Below are 23,349 nucleotides of genomic sequence, written 5' to 3' on the forward strand. Positions count from 1 at the left end.
AAAACTAGACACTCCAGGGTATTTCAAATGCTGGTGGTATTTTTTTGGAACAGAATGGTTCCCCTGATCATAACATAACGTAGTATATGTTACTACATTTTTATTTATCTAAATTTTTATCTACATCTACATTTTTATTTATCTATTTTCTTTTTTATTGTACTAATCACATTGTGATTAGTAAGCTAGGCTCTATTGACTTGAATGGATGGATGCAATACCCTTATTTAACATGCAGAGTTCTCAGAAGGGTCTTTTTTATTTTTTAATGGGAGCCATATGTATTGTTCCTCCTTAACAGGGATACTTGGGATGTCCATTAGGATACCTGGGAGCTCTCAGGGTAAAGGGGCAGATTCTCAGGGTCACACAGTCTAGAGCTGGCTTCTTCTTATTTTACCATGCAGTGATCATATGTGATTCCCAGTTAGTGATTTAATTGTTGATATAATAGCTTAAATACAGGTGACTTAATTAGGTGTATCTTTCAATAATGACATGTCAAGGTTTTCATGAGGACCACTGTTCATGCCTATTTAGTTAACACGCTTGTTGAATCACTACATAGAAAATTCTTGATGGGCTATTAAAGGGTTAATATTAAGAGTCTCAGGGTCCGCTTATTTAGAAAGTTCCAATGTACGTATATTAATCACTCTGTGTGTTTGTGGCAGATGTTCAGCATGTGAAAGTGTCAGTCTGCAGGTCACAGTGTTTGCGTGTGAGTCTGTGTTCAAGTGGGTGTGTGTGTGTGAGCAGAGCTCTGCTGATCACATGATTTCTGGGAAAAGGAGGAAGCAGCAACAAGACAGCAAAGCGAGAAAGCATTGGAGACAGACATTGAAACTGAGGACAAAGAACTGGGTGAAACTGTACAGGAGAGAAACACGTAGGTAGGTAGAGATAATACAAAGAAGCAGAAACAACAACATTAAGTGAGAAGAAACAACAAGTACAGGGTAGGGGTACAAAAAATTCTCTGCAAGGGGGAGAATAATGACTGTTCAATACTTTGCCCAGTTAGGCACCCTTTCCTCCGGTACAGGAGGCTGGTGGAAGATAGGGGTTACATTGTTATTTTCTGCATTGGAAATTTAACATAGAGACAATCTGCTTCAGAAAGAAAAATGTCTTGCTACAGGAAATGCATTTTCTGTTTGGAACTGAGTTACTATGGAATAGACTGCAAGTAACAGTTTTTCAGTTTATACATTGAAAGTTTGGAGGAGTTGGTTCACATTGTGCAGAGTTTTGTTTCCGAAGGAAGTATCACAATAGCAGATCCCCCAGGGTGAAGGGTAGAAAACACATTGAAGTGGAGGCCCACTGTATAATCATTTGCAATAGGGATTATTATGAGTGTGTGCTTCAAGTTTTATCATGAGATGTTTTCGCAGATGGCGAGTGGTCGTGCACGCTCCACGCGGAAGCTAAAACCATGGCTTGTGGAACAGGTGGAGAGTGGCAAGTTTCCAGGACTAGTCTGGGATGATGAGAAAAAAAACTGTTTCCGTATTCCTTGGAAACATGCTGGAAAACAGGATTTCAGGCATGATGAGGATGCTGCCATATTTAAGGTGACAGACTACTCCCAGTAACTTTAAGTTCTTCGGTTTCTACTGTCCTACACAAACTATGCTCATGGCACTCCTTTTGCATGCACTTGTTTGCTAATGTTGGAAGGATCCTCATGCCCGGTGCCCACTGTCAGCTCAGTACCCTAGACAGCCAGATAGGTATAAGGTAGGGTTGGTCATGACAGTATTTGAAACATGCCAAAGAAACCCTTGGGGACTTTTTCAGTTTTGTGTACAAATTAAGTAGATACATCCTATGCCTTAATCATTTTTAGTTGACAGCAGCACTGCCAACCATAAAGAGATGATAAGAATCATTTTATTAGTGAGAGATTAGTGTCTTGTGATATCATATTGTACCTCCATACAAATACCTGTACATGGTGGTTTAGATGCAAGTAACTTGTTACTTCTTAGAGTATTTTATAACATAGGAGACGTTGGGATACTGTATAATACTATTAATATTTGTACCATTGTCTGATGTCCCTAGGCTTGGGCAGTATTTAAGAACAAGCTTCGTCCTGAGGACAAGATAGACCCTGCAGCTTGGAAGACAAGGTTGCGCTGTGCTCTAAACAAGAGTCCAGAATTCGAAGAGGTCCCAGAAAGGTCTCAGCTGGACATATCGGAACCATATAAAGTGTACAGGATTGTACCTCCTGCGGAGCAGGGTAAGTGACAGCAAGACTACATTTGTATGCCCTTACACAAAATAACCAGTACATCTGTACAGAGAAGGGAAATGTTATTGAAAGTTTCACTCTGGTGTACATTTAACCTAATTTAGAAACCTTCTGTTGTATCAGCTAAAGTGTGCACAGATATCTCTAGAACTTGCCTGGTATTTATCTAAATCAACAGGTATGGCCCATAGCAACAGAAAATGCTTGCAGTAACCATGCATGTATTGTGTAAATGGCACCCATGGGGTTAAGGTTTTCCACCTTGTATTTGTTGAGAAGAGCATTTTGTCAGTCTGCTTAAACAAGCAGGCCCACAAGAAATTGACTGAAAATCATAAGAATTAGTCTCCACTGCTTGTGACGGTCCAACACATGCAAAGGAAGCAAATAAAAAGTAGTTGTATCATTGTAATGCTGGCTTATCAGTGATATACTTATGTGGAATATGGGAGCCAAATCAGTGGTATAGTAACTTCCAAATATCTTTAATATCAGTAAAAAATGCATAATATATAGATAAAAATATCTACATGGAGGCCTGGTGCCATACAGCCCCAGCAGCCACAATAAAAATAATCAGTCCAACCTCCCTCCCTGAGATCTTGGATTGGTCATCGCTTTAACTGAGAATTATCATGCCTTTTAGCAGAAAAGGAGATCCACTACCACAAAAGTCACAAAAGGACAAAAGTATTGGGACACACCTCTTAATTTTTGAATTCAGGTGTTTCAATCTGACCCATTGCCACAGGTGTATAAAATTAAGCAACTAGCCATGGTGTCTGCATTTAAAAAACATTTATCAAAAAAATAGCTCCTCCAAAAGAGCTCAGTGAATTGAAGCGTGGTACTGTAATAGGATGCCACCTTTGCAATAAGTCAGTTTGTAAAATATCATCCCTGCGGAAGACCACGTACCGCCACAGAGCGGGGTCACCAAGTGCTGAGGCACATGGTGTGTAAAAGTCGCCAACGCTCTGCTGATTCCATAGGTGAAGTGTTCCAAACTTCCACTGACATTAATATCAGCACAAAAACTTTGTTAAATACAAGCCTCACATCACCAAGTACAATGCCAAGCATGGGATTGAATTGTGTAAAGCACGCCGCCACAGGACTCTGGAGCAGTGGAAACGTGTTCTGTGGAGTGACAAATCTCACTTCTCGGTTTGGAAGTCTGATTGGCGAGTCTGGGTTTGGCGGATGCCAGGAGAACATTACCTGCCTGACTGCAATGTTTCAACTGTAAAGTTGGTGGAGGAGGGATAATGGTATGGGGCTGTTTTTGAGGGGTTGTCCCCTTACTTCCAGTGAAGGGAAATTGTAATGCTTCAGAATACTAAGACATTTTGAACCATGCTATGCTTTGAACTTAATGGGAACAGCTTGGGGAAGGCCCTTTTCTGTTTCAGCATGACTGTGCCCCAGTGCACAAAGCAAGGTCCATAAAGACATGGTTGGATGAGTTTGGTGTGGAGGAACTTGACTGGCGGCACCTGAACCTTACCGAACACCTTTGGGATGAACTGGAATGGAGATTGCGAACCAAAGCCTTCTCGTCCAACATCAGTGCCTGACCTCACAAATGCTTTACTGGATGAATGGGCAAAATTTCCACAGAAACACTCCAAAATCTCGTGGAAAGCCTTCCCAGAAGAGTGGAAGCTGTTATAGTTGCAAAGGGGGACCAACTACATACCGTATTAATGTCTATGTATTTAAAATGCAATGTCATCAAAGTCCCTGTTGGTCCCAATACTTTTGTCCATATAGTGTATGTATGTGTTATTTGTTTCTTTTACACCAGTTGCACCCTCACAAGCAGAGGAGTGTGGAAGCAGTGTGTGCTGGTAGCAGTCATAATGAATAAGACTAAGAGAAAAAGACATAGTAGTCAGTGTACATACTTTAATACTGTGGCCAAAACACCTGTGCAGCCATTTTAGGTGAACTATTACAGTTTGATATCTAAACTGTTTTTTCTTACAGTGATTTTTGTTAATTTCAGAACATTTGTGTTTATTCATTGGACACATATCATTATTTAGAGGCGTGTTATTGTGAAAAAGTATTTGATGATATGGTGTTTTCCCCTAGTAATCCCAAACTCTGGAAAACAAGCACGAAAAAGGAAGCGCAACGTAGATCACAGAGACAGTTCATCTGATGAAACAGAGACAACCAGAACAGACGAGGAACCACAGATTTTCACTCTGGTAAAATAACATATTATTATTATGTATCAAAATATATAATATATAACCCAATCTTTCTATATATTGCTTTATTTCCTTATCTGATTCTTTCAGGAAATAGTTCCGTTTGTGGATACAAATATATCCAGTACTATTTCCACAGAAGATTCTGGGGTTGGAAGTGACACGAACAGCACAGAGATGCTTAACACCCATTACAACCCTGAATGTAAGTGACGTATCCCAGAGAGACTGAGAAATGTATTAGTGTGTGTGTGTGTGTGTATACATTCGTAGTGTAAGTCTGTTGAAGGAAAATGAAAGCAAGTACATCTAGGTATCAAGCTACTGCTCTGCACCAAGAACTATTTGGAGGAATGCTCTACCACCATCCTTTCCGATAGCAGTATGTCACCTTAAAATAACAGACGCTAATTTCATAAGCTGCTAAATGTTATATATAGACTGAGCAAGAATTTCTCAGGTAAAATATTTTTTTTCTTACAAAAGCAGGATGATTACGTATGTCACTAAAACTAATTTTAGATGTTAGGGTTTGTATAGAATTATTTATCTCTTCAATCTAACTAGAGCAGCAGTGCTCACTTTAAGACCAGAGGAAGTGACTTAGGGGCTGTTGAGCTAGAAAATCCCCCACCTATATATTTTCATTTTTCTTTTAGTTTATATAGACCTAAAGGTAAAGTGAGGATTGTAACTCCATAGCAAGAGAAAATACATCCCACATAACTTCAGGTGAAAAAAACAAATAGGAGTACTCACCATTACAACATATCCCCTAAATCTTTAAATCTTCTATCAATACAATATGTCCCAGATGTGTCACAGCTTTATATGGGTCTAAGTTAAAAAAATTACAGAATAGCGATTTAGATCATTATTTAGAACTTTATTTAAATAACCTTATTTTCAGAACAAAGTACAATGTTCAGCCGTTTAAGATAATACTGTGAGAATAACAGCTGATGAAAAATACCAGAGTGTGGTAAAGTAATAGGACATTTGAGGAAGTGGTCTACCCTTTGGCCCACTACAGCCAGCTGCATTCATGTTTATTCATTTAACATAATCTTTCCTCCTATCTTTAAAAATCAATTCGTTCTGGTGTGAATTTCTAACATGAATGCAAAAAAAAACCACGCGCCAAAAGTGGAATAAAACTCTTCGCACTTATTTCCTTAAATACTTAAAGTGATTTAACAATATGTGTGTCTGAACATAATGCATGTTTGTAGGAATAATTGCATCCAACAACTCTCTGCTTTTAGAGGCACATGCATTCATACACCTCTTCCAGGAATGCTGTTATTTGATGCACACACTTTCTGTTTTTTGCTTTAGACATGGAAGTAACAGTGCTGTACAGTGGCGTTACGGTATCAAGGTGCCTGATCCAAAAAGGAGAGTGTAAATTATCAGCTGGGAATCCTCCAGTAGGTGGTCATATGGAACACGTTCTCCTGCCTGCCCCAGATGAGAAGCTTGACATGGAGACACGTGATCAAACGAATAAGCTGTTAAAGTTCCTTCAAGCTGGAGTTATGCTGGCCAGTAATGTGCATGGGATTTTTGCTCAGCGCCAAAGATCGTGCTCAGGGCGAATATTCTGGATGGGGCCTTGTGCAGGTCAAAGAGGAGAGCCAAACAAGCTGGAAAGAGATGCACATGTAAAACTCTTTGACACCCAAAACTTCCTGAGAGGTAAACCTAAAAGAGTAGATAAGTGATCAGAAGGAAGGCAGGCAAGTCAATTGGGTGAAGGAAGGGAGGAGAGGAATTAAGTAATGGAAAGCAGGCAGATGAAATGGGTGAGGCTAGGCACACACACTAACTATATAAGAAAAAGTAGACATTTGAACAAAGTAGGCAGGTAGGTAGGTAAACTATATAAAAGTAGAGCAGTGATATGCTAAACATGAGAAGCATATGAACCAATTGATTGAGGCAGGCAGATTACTTGAGTGATGAAAGTGGATAGATGAATTAAGTACCATGCACTGGATTCGAGCAAGTAAAGGTTTATTTGACATGAAAAACAGACCAGAAAAACAATGAGTGATTAGACATGAGGAACATGTCGCAATACAGAACATTAAAGGGCACAAATGTCTTTGTACAGTATAAGCAGAAGGATGGGATTACCAAAACTGGTAACATGGATTTCCAAAATCCTTCACTAAGAGTAATACACTAGGAGTAGTAGAGGGTCCTGCTCTTGTGAGTTTACAGTCTATTGGGAGGTTAAGGGGGTCTGAGACAGAAGGTGAGGAACTCTGTGGGTGAGGAGGTTTGATTGTAGCAAGATCACAGGCAAAAGTTGGTGATGGAAAGAGGGTGATGTTCCTCTGTCATATTATCTTCCAGAACTCGAATTATATCGCATGCAGGGAGGTATACCTCCTGGTTATCAAGTCACTCTATGTTTTGGGGAAGAAATTTCAGACTCTGACCCTTCAGCCAACAAACTTATCACAGCTCAGGTAATTCACCAGAGAGTGTATACTGGCAATGCTTTTTATGTTGTATGTACACTATACCTAGGTATGTGTGTATGTTAGAATAGCATGCTATAAACATGTGAACCTTTGAGTGCCAGAGTAATTTTATACATGATGAACCCTGGAGGTCATGCCAATTATTGTAATTTTTGCTATAGTTAGATTTAGTTGACATCCTTAAAAATTACTTACACTTTAACATGGAATGAAATCTAGGGAGAAAATACAGATTTCTACAAGGGACTATACCTTGGGCGCACTCCCATGACCTGCATAATTATTCTGGCTGATTCTAGCACTTTTTTTAATTTAAAGTTTAATATGTTAATTTACATTTTAATACTGGTAAATATATGGTTTTTTTTGTTGTTTTAATTAATTTATTAGAGAGGAGGTGTGGAGCACTCCTGATGTCACAATGTTAGCTGGGATCAGACAATTTTCCTGCATGCTAACAAGTTGAACTAACAATAGATCAATTTTGTACATGGAACGACATTTTCTCACACCTGTTGATCAGATCAATTTTTTTCACGCTTTTAGAGAAGTTGATGATCTGACACTTATTGATCAGCAGCCTCTCAATTACATAATCTGAGTTTTTGCCCTTAAGAATTAACCTGAGGCACATCATGTGTGCACTAAAACACACAAGACTTTCTGCAGGAGCTAGTCTACCAAAAAGTATTTTCCAGAAAAAAGCTGAAAAAATACACAGTTGGCCTACTGGGTCTACTTGGCCACACATCTATCCCATAAACGAATGGCGCTTTTACAGTCATAGTGAAGTCATTTCTTGTCTTTTGACAAGACTGTTCATTTATGGATTCTCTCCTCTCCCATCTACCAGCCAGCCTAGCCATATTTTGCAGAGTGTTTCTGTGTCCTCTGTCCACAAATTGTGAACATGTGTGCAGGGGTTGTAGAATGAAATGTAAAATATTATCTCACCTTTTTTGTGAGACCTTAAAATATTATCTCACCCTCCTAATATTACCAATAGGTTCTAATAACGACTGCATGCCTACAGTATTGTTTCTTGTCAAGGCACACGGTCCAAATCTGGACACCAAAATGCAAATGAGTTTTATTGAGCTACAGTTGTCCATAACGAATATGTGTCAATCCTAAAGCTTGCTTCTCATCCTCCCCATTTTGTGCTCCCGCAGATTGAACAAGTCATGGCTAAAGAGATGGTAGGTGAAGCCATTGAAAGTTTCCAAATTTCTCAGAGTTCAAATTCACTCGTACAGAGTCTCCCAGCTACCTACCTGATTCCCCTAGCTTCTGAGGAATTGCAAGAAATGCAAGATCATCTCTATGCAGAACTTTAACATCGGATCCTTTTTTTCCTCTCAAAGGCATGGTCACATATTCATGAAGATAGATATGTTGGTGAGGAAACTTACTGGAGATTGGGACCTTTGTGTGAAAAAGCCAGTTTATAAGACTGTTGTCAACTACTAATATATGTTGGAAAATACCACTAAAGCCCCCAGTTGTAAGGATGTATACTATGTGAAGATTGCTGCTGATTGGGAAATTAAATATCAAATAATGTTTTTAGTTCCATTAGTTATACCAAGCACAGATAGCTCCATAGCACACAGCTTTTTTTTAAATATGTTTATATTGGTTATTACCCAACTTGGAAGCGTCCAATTATATCTGAAGCTTCACAATTGCTACCTTCTGCTGTGATTTAGTAGGTTTAAATAAGTGGACTGGGAAGCCCTCTAATAACCCTTTCACACCTCCCCCCATCCTTCAAGAATATTCATTTTCTAAGCATTAAAAGGAATAGGGACCACACACATATGCCACAAGAGTTCTATACAGTGCTAGAAAATGTACATCCAGTGTTGGTGGACCATTTTCAATGTCTTGTCCCAACTGTTTTCAGGTTATTGAGGTCCAGTATGAAAAGGTAGACCTCTGCTTGGATGATATGCTTCTTACGTATTATAGCATGTTCCACAATGAACCCGAAAGACTTGGTGTCTCTAATCATAGAATGTATGGCAGCACGAGGCTGAGCCAAGAACTTTCTTGAAGGCGGCATGAAGTGTGGGGGAAATCGTTTCATGATTCATATTATTTCATTGAGCTTTGAGTGAACAAGTCGAGTTATTAAGAAGTCTTCAACGATGGGTGTTATACGGCACAGCAGTCACCTTTTATGTGTAAAGGTTATATTGCATGTTCTCTCCATGTACAAAGAAAACAGAGCAGATATAAGCAGTATGGCTGTCATCACAGTGTTTAACTAAAGAGTTTTCTCGCTAACAGATCTTTATCAGTGGTTTACTTTGAGGTTATGGGATTATTTTTTTATCCTTACAAAGAAACTTCACTGGTCCATAGCATTAAATTCATAGTACTGTTTACTATGAGTAATAAATACATTATGTCTATTATTTGGTCCTAATACTAGGAATTGTGCACTAATTATGTGATATTCATCCATACATATTGTAGATAGATACTCTCGTCCTTCAAATACCGTACATTTTGCAATAGGGTCCTAACAAATGGTCCCAATCAGACTAGCCACATAATATTAGCCTTAATGGCTGTAATGTTGAATGCCTACGTCTTCTAGCATTATTATGAATATTATGAAAAACCATATAAATGCGTTTTATAACTTTTGTCTGGAACATAGGTTCAAATGTAACATAAGGCACACTGACTTCCCTGTTTTATTTATGTAAATCTTGTATTTCAAACATGAAATAAATGTTTTAATAATCTTTTACCTAATTGTGTTGTCGCTGCTATAAACCTCCTACCCGCATTCCGCAAGCCGGAGCCAGAGAGTTCACAGGTATGTTCTTAGGTCATGTGCATACCTGGGAACACTCTAAATAAACTTTCGAAATAAGCTGATCCTAAGGAAACCCTTTAGCTCATTGTGAAGATGTTGTGTAGTGGCTCACCAGATCTGTTTACCAAATAGCTCTAATACTGGTCTTCATGGAAACTTTCTTCGTATTTAAATATATATTTAATTGAGTCACCTGCATTCAAGCAGGGGTATCAACCATAACATACTGGAAGCAAAAGCACCAATTGGAAGTTTTAATAGATGATGACAGCATTGTAGAATAGGAAGGAATCAGCTCCAGACTGTGTGACCCTGAGAATCTGCCTTTTCACCATGAGACTGGGGCGAAAACCCCGAGGGTTCACAGGTATGGTCACGTGGCAGCAGACTATATATACCTGTACCAGAACATCCAGATCCATGCCGCTGACCAACAAAGTACCCAGAGAGGGAATGTGGGCACAGCTGTTGCCAATTACCTTTTAATCTCCCAGTGCGGTGAAAAACGCCACACACTTTGGCCACCTTATGTTCCACGTCTCCACCTTATTTAACTTATATACTAGTGATAAAGAATGGGTTATTCAGATACCATCAGCACACTTGGGAACAGTTGAGGTATACAAATAAATATCAAATGCACTATTTACTTGTATCAACACTATATTTTTGTGATATAATTGTATTTTTTGGAAACTGGCTGCTGGAGACATTTTATTAATATTTCAACATTCCCTGCACATTATGCCTATGTCTGACCTTTACTCTTAGTTTTCTAGAGTAAATTAGATTTAAACCTAATGACAAAACACCTTTGGACATACTGTGCCTAATTTCAGCTTTATATTCATTATATTTCTCAATAATTTTTTTGGGAACGGTAATAAAAGGTTATTAAAACTGACATCTAGGCTGTAATATTAAAGGCAGGTGAGCCACAGAATGTGAAACTATTTACAGCAAAACACGCGGGAAAAGAGTTGGAAGTTTTAGGAGACCTAAGCAACTGGTCACTGATTGGCTACCAGTGACTCACTTGTCACGCATGCCACGGCAGAGATCTAAACATAAGAGGACAATAACACGATTGCATTAACGCAAAGCGGTTATTGTTTTGGTGGGGTAAATCCTAGATAACCCAGTTGTTTCGCTATTTAGTGGCGACACTTACATTAACATCAGTTGCTTAGAGCTCTGCCTGGGAGCGTTGTGTGAAAAGCTGCTGGGTTTTCTCGCTTTGTGGTTGGTGGAAGTTCTAGGGGCGTGGTTTATCGCCAATGGTTGTTTCGATGCAGTTATATATATATATCTTTATACACAAATGTCACCCTACGCTACAGTCTGTGAACGGATCGCCTCGAGGCAACGCCTGAGGACAGCGAGGGCTCTGCACATACATATATAGATATATATATACACACCATACAGCCATATAATATAATACCATACAGTCATATATACCATACAGCTGCAGCGGAGGCTGTGTACATTAAAGTCACTGATTCATTGATAAAGCAAGGGCTACTTACTTTTGTACACTATACATACAAGGACTGTATACATTCACATGATACCTATAGAGCTCCATGTGTTCACATCATATGACCTTGCATGCATGATCTATACTTAACTTATTATATTACTTCTAGTTATATAGGTTACTTACAGTAAACCGTCACCGACTCCATAGTTTACCGCTAGTTATTTTTGTCTATATATTGTGTTGCTAGTTTTAACTTGCCCTACATACACTTTTACATCAGTTTTACTACCCCTGAGGTATTTTATCTATTTATTTGACAAATCATTTTAAGTTAACTTCTATACAGTTCTGTCCAGCGCTGTGACTATTTAATAACTTGATTGGGTTATTGGATGTGAGGTTTCCCACACATTGGTTTCTGTGGGGGATTTTTTTATTAGGTCCATTTTTATTGTTTTATAAATATATATTATTCGGTATACACAGGTCACTAATTTATTAATCGACTGGAGGCAACATACCGCACATCTGTCTTTCAGTGGCTTTTAACTCTATTTATTAGATGTTCTATTAGTTTAATTCTATTAATGTTCAATTTGCTGGGTCTTTGTTTTACATTGCTGTAGGTGAGTTATTGACTTCATTCTATACATACGCGAGGGAACTGTATATAGGACCTCCTTTAGACCTGCATTACATTGGGGTGCAGCGTGTTTAGTGTATAGGCTCACATACGTGTTTACACGCTAGACATAAGCAAGAACACGCATACATACTGAGGGCTAGGGATAGATGCCAACATTTGATACATCTGGGTTACAAAGATAAGCCGAGGGAATCGCTGGAGGAACGATACCAGGATACATAACTCTCTGCCACCATGTTTTATTACCCCAATGTGCTGCAGCGCCACACCGGCTGCTTCTCCACCATATGGTATGTAAAAGTTACACGATTACAATCTCTCCTCTCTATCCCTTCCACGACATAACAAGTCATGTCAATATTGTAATGTAAGATGATATCACATTGTCCTAGAATGTATCTCAATTTAGTATTTGTAGAATTACTTGCAGGCATATACCGGCTATACCTACTGGCAGACCCCTTGTTGTAGAATGTATATGGCAAAGCTAAGGTATGTTATAAGCGGATCATATTGCAAATCAATTCTCTTCCCTAACAAACTTAGTTGACCAACACCGGCTTTGCCAAGTATTTGGTAGTTGCTCCTTTATAATGTGTCCGTAACATTTGTTTTATTGTAATGATGAATGAAGCAAACTTATAGAAAAAATAAAATAGGAACAATGTGTAATGGTTACATCATGTAAGAAAAAGTATACGTCAAAGTAAAATGTCGAAGATAACAGCCCCAGACGGACCAATTTCTGCTGTAAGGCCAGGCAGAAACTTGTACTAATAATTTACAGAAAGGGTGGTATATACGTGGAATAGCCTTCCGGTGGAAGTAGTACAGACAAACACTGCAAATGGACCCAGCAGAGCTTGGGATGGACATAACGCTATCCTAAAGATGAGATGAAGGCAAACTAGATGGGCCAGTGGGTTCGTTTCTGCCGATCAATATGTCTTTATTTTTATGTATACCTCAGGTTGGCTGCAACACGTGGTGCTAAGATTTTAAAACGAGAATACATGAAAGTGAATGTGATCAACACGTGGTAAGTCAGCTATTTCCGATGTCTATTGTCACATACTTAGTTACATGTGTGTATCATACGAGAGATGTTTATTGTTGCGCTTGCTTTGTCTATGCTTTGCCTTCCTAGTGCTCTGTCTCTCTGCACGGAATCCTTTGTGTGTATGGTGTTCAGTCCCTCCTGGTTCTCTCAATAATTTGTGTCTATTTGTTGCCCATAAATAGACAAATGTTTTATTTCAGGCTATTGAGCTAGCTTCCGTAGCTCTTAAAGCGCTGGCTCTAAAAGGGGCAAAATAGCCAGTCACAGCTTGGACCAAGAAGGGGATGGGACGCTCTGCAGCTCCCTATCGTTTGTCTCTCTTTTAAATGCGTAGGTTTCTTTAGGGTGGTGCTGGGGACACCGGAGTGTCTTGTAAAGTGTTCTGAAACGTCCTAATCTTGATGGGTTCCTGAGCGATCCCCTATTCTTTGTTTGGAAACTGATACACTTGTATCAGTAGTTGCGAACGGTGCTGTTAAAGCACATAAGTCTATTATCTTTTTTGGATGTTTTCTAACTGCATTGTTGTCTGTAGCAAGTTACTTTCATCAGATTCACACTCCTGTTTAACCCCTTCTTTTGTCTCTCACTCCCAGCCAGAAGATCAAGGAGTACATTCTCCAGCAAGTCCCAGCTCCATACATAGGTTCTGACGTTCCTCGACTCTCACTGTACCTGTCTGCACAGCTGAGCTATGGAGTGGTTTGTGTTTACCACCGCCAATGTGACCTGCTTATAGGTACCCATCAATACATTCAAATATCACTTTGATTAACTCATGAGCATTACCTCCACCACAAATGGTAACATATACTAGTTGCCATCAGAAGTACATTTGAATCAAACGTGGCAAGGTAAAAAAGTGAATTTTTATTTTACCATATTTGCTCGATTATTAGACGAGGTTTTTTTCAGAGCAAATGCTCTGAAAAATACCCCTCGTCTTATAATTGGGGTCGTCTTATAATCAGACCTCAAATAGGTCTGACTATGAGACGACTAAGATCCAGATCCCCCGCAGCATCAGGGGACCTGGATCTTAGTGATCTTAGAGAGAATTCCCCGCGCCGGTGCCGGTCCCGCACTGGTGCGGGGAACTCTGATCTCTGACAGCCGGGGAAGGTCTGCGCAATGGACGCAGACAACCCCCGCTGCTAGCCACACCTCCTTCCGGCTGCAGCGTAAGTTGTACATCTACACGCTGCCCCGGCTGCATGACAGGGGAGTCAAAAGCACCGGTAAGTTTGGGGGGGGGAGTGTTAAATGGGGGGCATAAGGCATTTCTGGAGGCAGAGTGTTCTATGAAATGCCTTTTAACCCCCCGTAATGCCACTCTGCCTCCAGAAATGCCTTTTTAACTCTCTATACGCCACTCTGCCTCCTGAAATGCCTTATAGCTCCCTATATGCCACTCTGCCCCATAATATGCCTTTTAACCCCCTTAATGCCAGAGTGACATATAGGGGTATAAGGTATTTCTGGAGGCAGAGTGGCACATAGGGGGTCAAAAGGCATATCATGGGGCACAGTGGCATATAGGGTTAAAAGGCATATCATGGGGCACAGTGGCATATAGGGTTAAAAGGCATATCATGGGGCACAGTGGCATATAGGGGGTATAAGGCATTTCTGGGGCAGATGTGCATAACTGGGGGGGCAGGTTGGAAAATAGAAGGAAATAAAACCAAAATATTTTTCTCAATCATAGCTTTTATTAAAAAAATAGTTTATTAACATTTACTGGTAAAAAAACTTTTTTCCTATAGGGTCATCTTAGATTCAGGCTTTTTCTTTTTTTCCTAAATTAATATTCAGATTTTGGGGGTCGTCTTATAATCAGGGTCATCTTATAATCGAGCAAATACGGTATTTAGCTACATTATGCTTGTTTAGTGCCAGTTTATATCTGGGGCAGTTATCTAGGAAGTCATGCAACACATGTAGTCGCTCGCTTTCTCTCTCTCTGTGTCTCTCTCTCTCGATCTTTCTCGAAACAGAGATATGGAAGCTGGATTCAGAAATAAATGATGTGCTTTTAGAAAAGAATATTCTAATTCCAGTGATTCATCGAAGGGGAAAGGCTCAAGAGTGATGCACTTTGAAAGCGGCTTGCATCTTGTCAGCAAACGCAGCAAGGACCTTCATAAATGGACAATGCATTCAGGCAGTATGATCTGAGAGCAATCCCATAAACTAGCTGGAACTTAGGCCCATTTGGAGAGCCCCCAGACCCTCTGAGGTTCTCCCATATAAATTTCACAACATAAAGGGACGAGAACCAAGGAAATACATTCCTCTCCATCCTTCCATATGAGAATCCTTCAAGTGCCTTTCCTCAACCTTAGGCATGTATCTTTCCAATCTCATGTATATAGAAGCTGTAGATTACCTGCTGCAGGACAGGAAAGAAGACACACCTGACAGATATTTGGGAATTGTACACACTCGGATCTAAGAAGAAGAATTTAATATCAGACTATGCGCTAAGTACATTTGTCCAGCAATACTCTGTGCTTTCTTGGACATTAGCTTACTGTATATATCTTGTTTAAGTTACAGCCACAAATAGACACGGATTTCTAAAAAAAAAACATCTGGCATCTGAGGAAGTTGCACATTGTTTTAGAATCAAAACAAAATCTACTGCGTATACTTTAACGCCGAAGAAAAGCAGATGGTGTTTCATTTTCTGAGATCCAGCAGATCTCTGTACGATGGTCAGAACTTTCCCTAGTAGATAAAGCATGAGGCAAATGTAAAATATTTAGAAAGTAGGAAGGCCAAAATGTGGTCATGGCAGACAACAAAAGAGTAGTATTCAAATAATGTTTTTGAGAGCTGTATACTTGGTCTATACCTATCCTTTCCTCTTCCCACCTCCTGGATCTTGCTTACATGTCATCTTATGTGCATAATTCTCCTACACTACTGTTTTTCCTCTATTTCAGAGGAGATAAAGAGCATTCTGGAACGCTTGCATAGAGCAGAGAAGCAATTGAAGATCGATTTATTGCAGCCTGATCAGTGAGTTTAAGGCTATACCCTGAGAACTGTAAATCCTATATGCAGCTTGTAATGAGGCGTATGTTCACGTATACGCGTGTCTCTGTCTTTCAGACAGGTTCTACTTCCTGATCCTCTCAGAGTCATGGAGATGTTGGAAAATGCCCCTGATCCATTCTTTGGAATGATGGGGATTCCCCCTGAACTCCCTGATCCACTGATGATCCCTCAGGTAAAACAGGACTTTCTTACTAAATGGCATCTAGAAACTCAGTACATTTACTAAATTGTCTTTATTGCCTCCTTGCTTGCCGGATGTAAACTAATGGAATTTCACCCCTAGTCGGTGTAGAACATAGATGGTGTAGGACATAGAATTTGACGGCAGATTTGGCCCATCTAGTCTGCTTATGCCCCCCTGTTGTGAAGACTATTAAATCAATCCTTGGTCTCGTCTTAGATTCAGAATAGCTTTTTTGCCTATTCCGTGCATGTTTAAATGCCTAGTCACGTGGGTTGTATGTGGGGGTAGATATTAACACCCCAGGACTCTCTCAAGGCCAGGCAATTCCGTTCACTTTGTCCACAGGTAAATTGAACATTTTCATTTAATGCCGTTCAAATTTTCCCATGCAGGCTTTGGAAAGTGTTGAACGACACAGATAATAGGAGTTCACATCCATATCTTTTCCTCCTTTTGTGTGGAAAATGAATGTATCCTGTCATTTGCAAGTGGCCACCTGGTCTTCCTTGCACACAGTGTGGCTCATTCTGGTTGCTAACTGAATCACTCTGCGTTAGTTGTATTGATGGCTTTGATATGTCATTCTTGTCCTGCACAAGAAGCATGGATCTAATTTAGTGTTTTCTATGTACTATGTATTCATGTATTCCTGTATAATATGCACTCATGCTTGCTTGTTATATCTTCTGAATATGTTTCAAATGAAAACCTTTTACCCTTTCTATAACAATTAACACTTTTGTAACAGATTCGCTCGCTTTTGGAAATGCCAAGCCCTGAAATCAGCAGAAGGGAGAAAACCCCGCCAAGATTGAAGAGAGCAAGAAAAGAAGGTTAGGAAGCAAAAACAAGACAGAATATGTGCATGACATCATACCAGTGTTTTTTCTTTTTTATCACATCTCAGTGGCTCAAGCTGTCCTTTTTACCTCATTTTCACCCTTTTAGTACACTTTCCTTCAAGTTCACTTCTTTTTTTCTGTACCATCTAATTTGCATGATTATTTCTGTCTGTTTGCTCCTGCTGTAAATGCTAATATGACTGGCAAGCTGCAAGATACAGAAAGATGAGCACTGGAAAGGAAACTGAATAACTCTGCAGTGCCATCTAAAAGAACCATCTTCTACTTCAGATCTGGAAGGAGGTTCTCTAGAAGCCAGACCTTCTGGTGAGGAAAGAGAATGGAAAGAGAACTATTTATTTCCTATTTAACACTTTAGCTGACATCTGCAGTAAAAGTGGCCCTTGATATAAAGCAGAAGAGAAAAGGTCTGATATTCTCTTTTACTTGCATAATTGGAACCAAGACTTGTTCAAGAGGCCTTCTTCATTGTGTTATTGGAATAGGAAGGACATCACGAGAGATGTCATGTTTAAACATTTTCAAAAGGGACTAGTAATTTCTTACTTTTGATGAATACCCACTCTGTAACTTAGGAACCCCCAAAAGCTGATGCTGCAACGGCTAAAGCTACCAGAACATCCCCCCTGCTCCTACAGGAGACAGCCTTTCCATCCATAAGATTGGAAAAATAGGCCGTCCTTGGGAAACCCTAGTCCTAGGTGTCTCTTCTACCTCAGATCAATGAAGCAAATTGTAGGCGATTTTACCTTAGTGGCACTAGCCGCGTAGGGAATTGTTTTTGCATGTTTCCTTATACAAGTCATTTACAATTTGTTTTCCAAACCCTAATTGTTGGCTGTTTACCTGAGATGGTCTCTAAATTGTATGCTGGATTTCACAATTCACCTTGTAATTTTGCTAACCGAATGGGCCCTGCATCTGATATTTTTTCTTTGCAGAAAAACTTCAGTTATAGATCTTATGCCCCACTATAGCAAATACTGAGCTACTGAGATTTTTTATCGTCTACCTGATAAGCAAAATGGAAATTTTATATGCTCAGCCATCTGGCTTATGTCTTTATGTTTTCCTCACAAGATCAAGTCAGAGAAGGCTTCATTGATTCTCACTGCCTCTGCGTGGTCTCAAAGAATCCAGTTCCCTGATCTAATGAGGCTGTTCATCTCCCATGCTTTTTCTCTACTTCTAAAGGATTTCTTCTCTTTTTACCATCCACACCCAGAATCTCTGAGCCCAACATTACTATTAGACAAGGAGCACTCATTTGTTTTGGAAGTTTGACTTGATGTAGGTCTTTAACCAACACCCATTGGGTGTGCAGATTTGTCAAAGCCATCTCTAGAATTTGAGAAATGCTTACAGTACCCTCTTGGGAGTTCAGGATTGAATCAGTTCACCACCTTTCAGATCTTTCCAAAAATGTTCAATGAATTTCCCTAGGATCACAACTGTTTTCCTCCTAGCTAGAAGATTTGATAAGATTTGATAAGCTTTTAACGCAAAAAATATTTCTTTCTTTCTATAATTGTACTCACCTTACCTCCCAAGATTTGACCTAAGTGTTTTCAGTATATCATGTGTCACTGGAGATTTTTACCTCCTACACTATTCCCTTCGCCTTAAAGCAAAAAAAAAACCAAAAAACACTTGCATTTTCTGGATGGAAAACTGTGTCTTGAGATCTACGTGAATCTTTCCTTGGTTTGTAGGAAGTCTGTGAACATATTGCTCATGTATTCAGGTCCATGGAAAGGCCTTAAGGTTTCAACCTCCACAAGTTCCGGCTGAATTCTGAAGGTTTACGTGACAGCTTGCAAAGATCCACTGGTTGTTACTACAACTCAAGGGGGGGGGAGCACGACTTGTCCTTCACCTGATCAGATTTGTAAGGCTGCAACCTTGTCACCTGCTCATAACCTTCACTAATAATTATAAACTACTTACATTACGTGGTGCAACTTTTGGATGGAAAGTCTTGTAGCTTGTCATTCCGTAGTCCTCCCATATTAATAGTATATCGGGTGTAATGCTGCCTAAGATGCTTAAACACCACAAATACTTACCATGGAATGCCTTCCCTTGGTGCGTCCTTAGACAGCCCCTTTTATTTCCCGCTAATGGCGTTATTTTTCCTTTAGTTTCTGGTATGTCATATTGATTACACAAATATATTAAGGGAAGTGGACTACCCTGGAAGGTGGAGACACTCTCTCTACCATTGTGATGCATAACCAAACACTAGGAAAAGGAATTATCTGGTAAGAATGTATGCTTTCTTCTTATTTCTGAATTCTCTCATCTCAGTCCCCTTATTTTGATGCTTTTTTTCATGCCACATGTTTTTCATCATCAGAAAATTGATATTAATGTGACACTCCAGCCATCATATACACTTATTCATATGAGAGCTGTGAGTCCGAACACATCCCCTTCCCACATGTTCTACCTTACCACCAGACAGCCCTAGTACTGGCTCTGCAGGGGGCAGGGTATAACAAGACCTCCCATGCACAGAAAGCCTTCTCAAAAATAGTGCTGTCCTGCCACTGATTGACTTCTTATAGAAGACAATCAGCGGCTTGTGATGGCCTTACTATTCCTGTTCTCTCTTTAACAAGTGCCTCCCCACAAACACATGGAAGCAATATCTTCATACGTTTTGCTTAATGTCCTTGTTCCTTCTTACTAGATGTTGACCATGTGACGTCACCAGAAAGTATAACTCTGCGAGAAGTGGAACTGGTGGCCATGCCAGAAATGGAGGTGAGGGCTGCAGTTGTGGTCGGAACCTCTTGTGTCAACTAGGAAGGAGCTTAGTCCCGCCACTGACTACACTGCAAAAGCAACACTTGAAGATCAACATGTTAGACAATTATCATGTAGACACATTCCACTTGCCCATACAACGAGTTTACTTTCCCCTGTCTCAGGTAAAACTAAAAATAATTTTACATAGTGAGATAAGAGAGGGCCATTTGCCCATACAATGAGTTTACTTTCCCCTGTCTCAGGTACAACTAAAAATAATCTTACATAGTGAGATAAGAGAGGCCAGGTTTCATGGTCATTGCATGAAAGAATATAATATGCCTGTTAATGGTTAAGCAGGTCAAACAAAGAGACTGGTAAAAGCTGTGAACACACGTTCCCTCGGGTAGACTACATGTCTTTTAGGACATTTGCCTTAAAGATACAATAGAATGTTTATGATTTTAGTTTGTGGATTCTAGATTTCTTCTTGTACTGAGTGATTCCCAACAAACAGCAGAGCCTTTCCAAAGACTTTCTGCAGTCATTCTCTAAACAAGAACAAAAAATAAGAGATTTATTCGGCACCAGTTTCTGAATATAACACTCGACCATGAGCATAACATTGTTTTAGACTGCACGGGACACAGGAATAGGTTACACAACTTGCACAAGTGACTGAAATGTAATAGAAATGCGTATAAAACGACAAGTCTTATATATAGTTAAGTGTGTGTGTTACCTTATGCCAAGAATCTTTTCTTGGATTTCGTTTGTGTTGGGACTTTTACTGAAACCTAGTAAGAAAGTACCATTACTGAAAGGTACTGGTCCTGCCTTGAACTAGTCCATGTCACTAATTGTGTGGATAGTTACCCTCTGGAGACACAGAAAAGCTATTGAGGATACAAGTGCATCTTTTCTGGAGGTTCATGTTGTAATATTGCACTCCCCATCTAGACAGTTCTTTCTTGGAGTCAAACTTCCACTACCATGGTCGCTCCAAGATAACTATTCCAGTTGTATTGTGCCTATAATGCATATTTAGGCAATAACACTTTCCCTTCCCAGGCCAGAATGTCACATTGCAAACTTTCAATATTTAGAAATTATATAATTTATCATTTATATATAGATACACTATACAACCAAAGGTATGTGGAGACTCCTACCAATTACTCACGTTAGGTGTTCCAGCCATATCCATTGTTAACAGGTGTAGAGGAACAAATACTCTGTGCTAAAGCATTAGGCGCTTAAAATCATCTGTCCTCCGTAACATCCGTCACTAGAGTCCCAAACTGCCTCCGCAAGCATCAGCACAAGCCCTGCGCATGAGGAGCTTCATGAAATGAGTCTCTATGGCTGAGCTGCACATAAGCCGAAGATCACCATGTGCAATACCAAGCATCTGCTGGAGCGGTGTAAAGCTCATCGCCATTGGACTCCGGAGCAGAGGAAACGTGTTCTCACACTTCAGTATGCCATTAGAACACTACCTGCCGGAATGCATAGTGCCTGAACTGGGGCTGTTTAACTTAACTTAGTTCCAGTTAAGGGTAATGTTAATGCTACAGCATACCATCACATTTTACTCAACTGTATGCGTCCAACGTTGTGGCACCAGTTTGCAAAAGGTCCTTACCTGTTCAAGCATCACTGTGCCCCTGTGCACCAAGTAATGTCCATAAAGACGTGGTTTGCCGAGCTTGGTGTAGAGGAACTTGAGTGCCCTGCAGAGAGAACTGCCTGTAACCCCATTAAAAAACCTTGGGGATGAATTTGAACACAAATTGCAAGCCGGGCTCATATAGATGTGATGGTCAGGTGTACGCATACTTTTGGTCATAAAATGTGCTTTGGCTCTTGACTGTTCTTTATGTTCTGTATCTAGTTTCATTCTACTTTCCTGTTCATCCTGTCTAAGTTTGCATGCAATGTGGTATCTTGCAGGTTGTCCCTGATATCCCAGAAGTGAGTGCCCATGATTTGGAGTTTTTTATGTCTGATCTCCCTCCATTCCCACAAGAGGATATCGTACCCGAGCCACGATTGAGAGAGACAATCAAACCAGATAAGGAGCCAAAAGAGAAGCCAAAGGAAAGAGGGGAGAAACCCAAAGAACCAGTTAAAATAGATGTTCAGCTGGAAGAAGCAGAGCGAGAAAGAGAGCGTCTCCTCGAGTCAATTATGAGAGAAAGAGAGATTCTCTGGGAAGCAGAGAGAGAAAGAATGAGAGAGATACAGCGCAAAACGGAAAGCGACTACCAAAAAATGATGGCAAGAGACAAAGAACGCCTGAGAAAAGCTTTAGAAGAAATAAAGCGCCTCAAGGAAGCTGGAGCAGAGGGTGAGGTGGTGAAAGAAAAAATAAAAGAAATAGAGCGTTTAAAAAATTTACTGAAGAAAAGAAAACAGGAACGGGAGGCTGAGAGATTAAGAGAACAGCTCAGAGAGAGTGAAAGAGAGAGAGAGCGTATGCAAGAGGCACAGCGGGATCGCGAGCGGCTAGCAGAGGCAGAAAGGGAGATTGCACGTCTTAGAAGAATCCTTGAAGAGAGAGAACAGGAGAAGAAGCCTTTTGAAGCTGATGGTAAAATACTGAGAACCTCCTGTATTTGGGCAATTCTAATGGGAGGGGGGTGAATGGATGCAAATTAAACAATCATTTTTTTTACCAAAAAATCCTCTATTTTTGAAGTATACTGATATATGGCACATAATTATGTTGTCAAAGAGGGTTCCTGAGTTTACCTAACATTGGCGAGGGGTAACCAAAAGAGGACCTCACTTACACAAATCACGCTAGCATTAGGACCACTGTCTATAACTCCATATGAACTCTATAGGGGGAAACGCGTCACACCATCCTAATTTATTTCCCTTTTGGTCTGTAAGGATTTTCATAATAACACACTGTGATTAGTTTCTCTTTCAGTGTTTCTTACACGTGATGTGTTCCTTTTAACTAGGGATGTGAGCATATATAAATAAGGCTGCTAAAAAAATCTATATGTCTTAAATCCAGTGGCATTGGGGGATAGCTCCTAGATATGTCTGTAACATATTACAACCCTCTTAGAAATGTCAGCGTGACATGTCGTCTCGTGGCATTGGTCAGCGCAGGGTACGTGGGATGGATGGAGGTATCGTCTTGCCTTCTGCCCAGTTCATGATCACACAGGATCTAGTCCCCGTGCTGAACGCAAGAGGCTGGGGATCAGTGAAAGCCACAAGCAGCTCTTAAATAGCGAGAAGGTTGAGAATATAAAGTGGTGAGAATATAAAGTTCTTACCTCCTGGACGGCTTTTAGGATTTCAGTATTTGAGAACATCATCCCAAATTCAGGCTTCCCTAATCGTACTAGCCTTAGATAAATTGGTTCTTCGTGTTATCATTGCACTGGGCATCTACTGTTACACCCAGTGATATATTGCCATTTGTTTATTTAAACGTTCCCATGACAATTATATGAGGATGCTGCATTGCTGTTT

The 23,349-nt window shown here is 40.0% G+C and overlaps 2 protein-coding genes across 2 annotated transcripts in view; both read left to right on the top strand.

Moving 5' to 3' along the window:
* Nucleotides 1–1,397: 1,397 nt before the first annotated feature.
* Nucleotides 1,398–9,030, top strand: LOC149300502 (interferon regulatory factor 9-like). Its single transcript, XM_089485010.1, has 8 exons — nucleotides 1,398–1,577; nucleotides 2,071–2,251; nucleotides 4,361–4,479; nucleotides 4,573–4,687; nucleotides 5,821–6,180; nucleotides 6,844–6,959; nucleotides 8,147–8,173; nucleotides 8,881–9,030. The coding sequence occupies exons 1-8, from the start codon at nucleotides 1,398–1,400 to the stop codon at nucleotides 9,028–9,030; spliced, it is 1,248 nt and encodes a 415-aa protein (XP_089341136.1).
* Nucleotides 9,031–12,167: 3,137 nt separating this feature from the next.
* The window catches only part of LOC149300503 (meiotic recombination protein REC8 homolog), a 22,328-nt gene continuing 11,146 nt past the window's right edge, over nucleotides 12,168–23,349 (top strand). The window contains exons 1-8 of the mRNA XM_089485011.1: nucleotides 12,168–12,223; nucleotides 12,904–12,972; nucleotides 13,590–13,732; nucleotides 15,942–16,017; nucleotides 16,111–16,228; nucleotides 16,989–17,073; nucleotides 19,796–19,869; nucleotides 21,808–21,891. Of these exons, the coding sequence (XP_089341137.1) occupies nucleotides 12,168–12,223; nucleotides 12,904–12,972; nucleotides 13,590–13,732; nucleotides 15,942–16,017; nucleotides 16,111–16,228; nucleotides 16,989–17,073; nucleotides 19,796–19,869; nucleotides 21,808–21,891 (705 nt within the window). The remainder of the gene's footprint in view (nucleotides 12,224–12,903; nucleotides 12,973–13,589; nucleotides 13,733–15,941; nucleotides 16,018–16,110; nucleotides 16,229–16,988; nucleotides 17,074–19,795; nucleotides 19,870–21,807; nucleotides 21,892–23,349) is intronic.

This window comes from Sceloporus occidentalis, unplaced genomic scaffold (genome assembly GCF_023333645.1).
Source record: "Sceloporus occidentalis isolate IW3139 unplaced genomic scaffold, rSceOcc1.0.p SCAF_24, whole genome shotgun sequence".
NCBI classification, from domain to species: domain Eukaryota; kingdom Metazoa; phylum Chordata; class Lepidosauria; order Squamata; family Phrynosomatidae; genus Sceloporus; species Sceloporus occidentalis.

Excerpts from the sequence above, each read along its gene's own strand:
- LOC149300502 (XM_089485010.1), top strand. The coding sequence starts at position 1,398 with ATGGCGAGTGGTCGTGCACGCTCCACGCGGAAGCTAAAACCATGGCTT. Across the intron at positions 1,578-2,070 it reads AGGATGCTGCCATATTTAAG|GCTTGGGCAGTATTTAAGAA; the intron begins GTGACAGACTAC and ends TGATGTCCCTAG. Across the intron at positions 8,174-8,880 it reads AAGTCATGGCTAAAGAGATG|GTTATTGAGGTCCAGTATGA; the intron begins GTAGGTGAAGCC and ends AACTGTTTTCAG.